The 2,412-nt window shown below is 53.2% G+C and overlaps 1 protein-coding gene across 1 annotated transcript in view; it reads right to left on the bottom strand.

The window, feature by feature from the left end:
* The window catches only part of LOC106811844 (spectrin beta chain-like), a gene marked incomplete in the record, with an annotated part of 83,058 nt that overhangs the window by 30,785 nt on the left and 49,861 nt on the right, over positions 1-2,412 (bottom strand). The window contains 3 exon segments of the mRNA XM_014815567.1: positions 686-1,013; positions 1,543-1,710; positions 2,170-2,310. Of these exon segments, the coding sequence (XP_014671053.1) occupies positions 686-1,013; positions 1,543-1,710; positions 2,170-2,310 (637 nt within the window).

The following is a 2,412-nucleotide window of genomic DNA, read 5'->3' as shown; positions in this document are numbered from 1 at the left end:
AATGATAAAGAGAGGGAGTGAAAGAGGCGGTCAGCGAGAGAGGCGGTCAATGAGAGAGAGGCGGTGAGTGAGAGGGAGGCAGTCAATGATAGAGAGAGGCAGTGAGAGAGAGGCGGTAAGTGAGAAGGAGGCAGTCAATGATAAAGAGAGGCGTTGAGAGAGAGGCGGTCAATGAGAGAGAGGCGGTGAGAGAAAGAGAGGCGGTCAATGATAAAGAGAGGCAGTGAGAGAGAGGCGGTCAATAAGAGAGAGGCGGTGAGTGAGAGGGAGGCAGTCAATGATAAAGAGAGGCAGTGAGAGAGAGGCGGTCAATGATAGAGAGGCGGTGAGTGAGAGGGAGGCAGTCAATGATAAAGAGAGGCGGTTAACGAGAGAGAGGCGGTGAGAGAGAGAGGGGGTGAGAGAGAGAGAGGCGGTCAATGATAGAGAGGCGGTGAGTGAGAGGGAGGCAGTCAATGATAAAGAGAGGCGGTTAACGAGAGAGAGGCGGTGAGAGAGAGAGGGGGTGAGAGAGAGAGAGGCGGTCAATGATAGAGAGAGGCGGTGAGTGAGAGAGAGGCGATCAATGAGAGAGAGGCGGTGAGTGAGAGGGAGGCGGTCAGTGAGAGAGAGGTGGTGAGTGAGAGGGAGGTGGTCAGTGAGAGAGAGGCGATCAACGAGAAAAAAAGCGAATGTGCATTTTCACTGCACGAGTTGTGCATTACGGGTAAGAAACAAGCACAACATGTGCGGAACACGAGCGGTGCACTATAGTAAATAAACAAGTGTGCATGCGCGCGAGTTCGCTCTCCGCTGCAGGAGCAGTGCATCACGGGTAAGAATAAAAACAAGCGAGCGTACCTCTGCTGCATGTTCTCAGTCTTCTTGTAGATGCGGTCGGCATCGTAGTGGTCCTCCTGACACAGCAGCTGTCCGGACTGCACGACCGAGTTGATCTTCTCCTCGTTAGCGTCCATCGTGTTGATGAACGCCTCGTAGCTCTTCACCGCTGCCTCCGCCTGCTCCAGCGAAGTCTACACGCCACGAGATATATTCATATGTTTACGTTTAACATTAGATTTGGATTTAGAATTTTATTTTTATCTTTTATTTGTATTTTTATTTATGGTTTAAACACATTGACAATTACGTCACGCGACAAACTGAAACAAATGATAATATTCTATAATACGGTCATTTGTAAATTACGTCAGGCTACGTCGTGATTAGGTAAGCTCAGGCTTTACTTCGTAAACCTACAGAGTAAATAACGATATAGAGCCCCGCACCCGCCCCCACTCAAATTAACGCCCCGCCCCACTCACTCACTGACCACTCCCCCTGCGCGCCCGAGCACTCACCCGCCCCACTCACTCACTGACCACTCCCCCTGCGTGCCCGCGTACTCACCCGCCCCCACTCACTCACTGACCACTCCCCCTGCGCGCCCGCGCACTCACCCGCCCCCACTCACTCACTGACCACTCCCCCTGCGCGCCCGCGCACTCACCCGCCCCCACTCACTCACTGACCACTCCTCCTGCGCGCCCGTGCACTGCTCACCGGCAACTCTTCCTTGGCTAGGAAGTTGTCCTGGCGGTTGAGGATGGTCTCAGCCTGCTTGGCGTCACGCAGGAACACCTGCAGGTTGAGGGCTTCGGCAAGGAAGCGCTGCTGCTTGTCCCACATCTGATGCAGCTGCTCCCAGCCGTCGTTCAGGGCCTCGAGACGCTGCGAGTACACAGAGAGAGAGAGAGAGAGGTTAGAGAGGCTGAGAGGAGAGGGAGAGAGCAAGAGGAGAGAGAGGTAGCTAGGCTGAGAGAGAGGGATAGAGGGAGAGGGAGATGCAGATAGAGAGGAGAGGAGAGAGAGATGGAGAGAAGGAGAGAGGGAGAAAGAGAGTTAGAGAGGCTGAGAGGAGAGGCAAAGGGAGAGAGATGGAGAGAAGGAAAGGAGGGAGATGGAGAGAAGGAAAGGAGGGAGAGGGGTACGTGCTCTGGAAGACAATTCTTGTCTTAGGAAGATGTACTGTGGGAGGCGACCTCACCTTCATTACCTGTCTGAGAAAAATATACTATAGTAGACGACCCCCATGTTTATTACATGTCTGAGGAAGATATAACATAGTAGACGACCCCCATGTTTATTACCTGTCTGAGGAAAATATACCATAGTAAACAACCCTCCTACCTGTCTGAGGAAGATGTACTGTGGGTCGGTCTGGTCGGCAGTGATCTGCTCTCCCGTCTCACGCAGCTTGGCGTAGTCGTCTGCGTACGCGTCGATCTCTTCCTTGTAGGCCTGGTGGTCCTGCAGCAGCTTCTCAGCCTCCTACAACATCACCAACACATCAGTCATCACACACTATAAGGCGCGTTCACACGGACGTTTTTGGCCCGAGCCTAATTAGGCCCGTGCCAGATTTGGCTCGAG

This window comes from Priapulus caudatus, unplaced genomic scaffold (assembly GCF_000485595.1).
Source record: "Priapulus caudatus unplaced genomic scaffold, Priapulus_caudatus-5.0.1 Scaffold581, whole genome shotgun sequence".
Lineage (NCBI taxonomy): Eukaryota > Metazoa > Priapulida > Priapulimorpha > Priapulimorphida > Priapulidae > Priapulus > Priapulus caudatus.
Note: the sequence above shows the minus strand (reverse complement) of the source record. Positions and strands in the feature narration are given on the sequence as shown.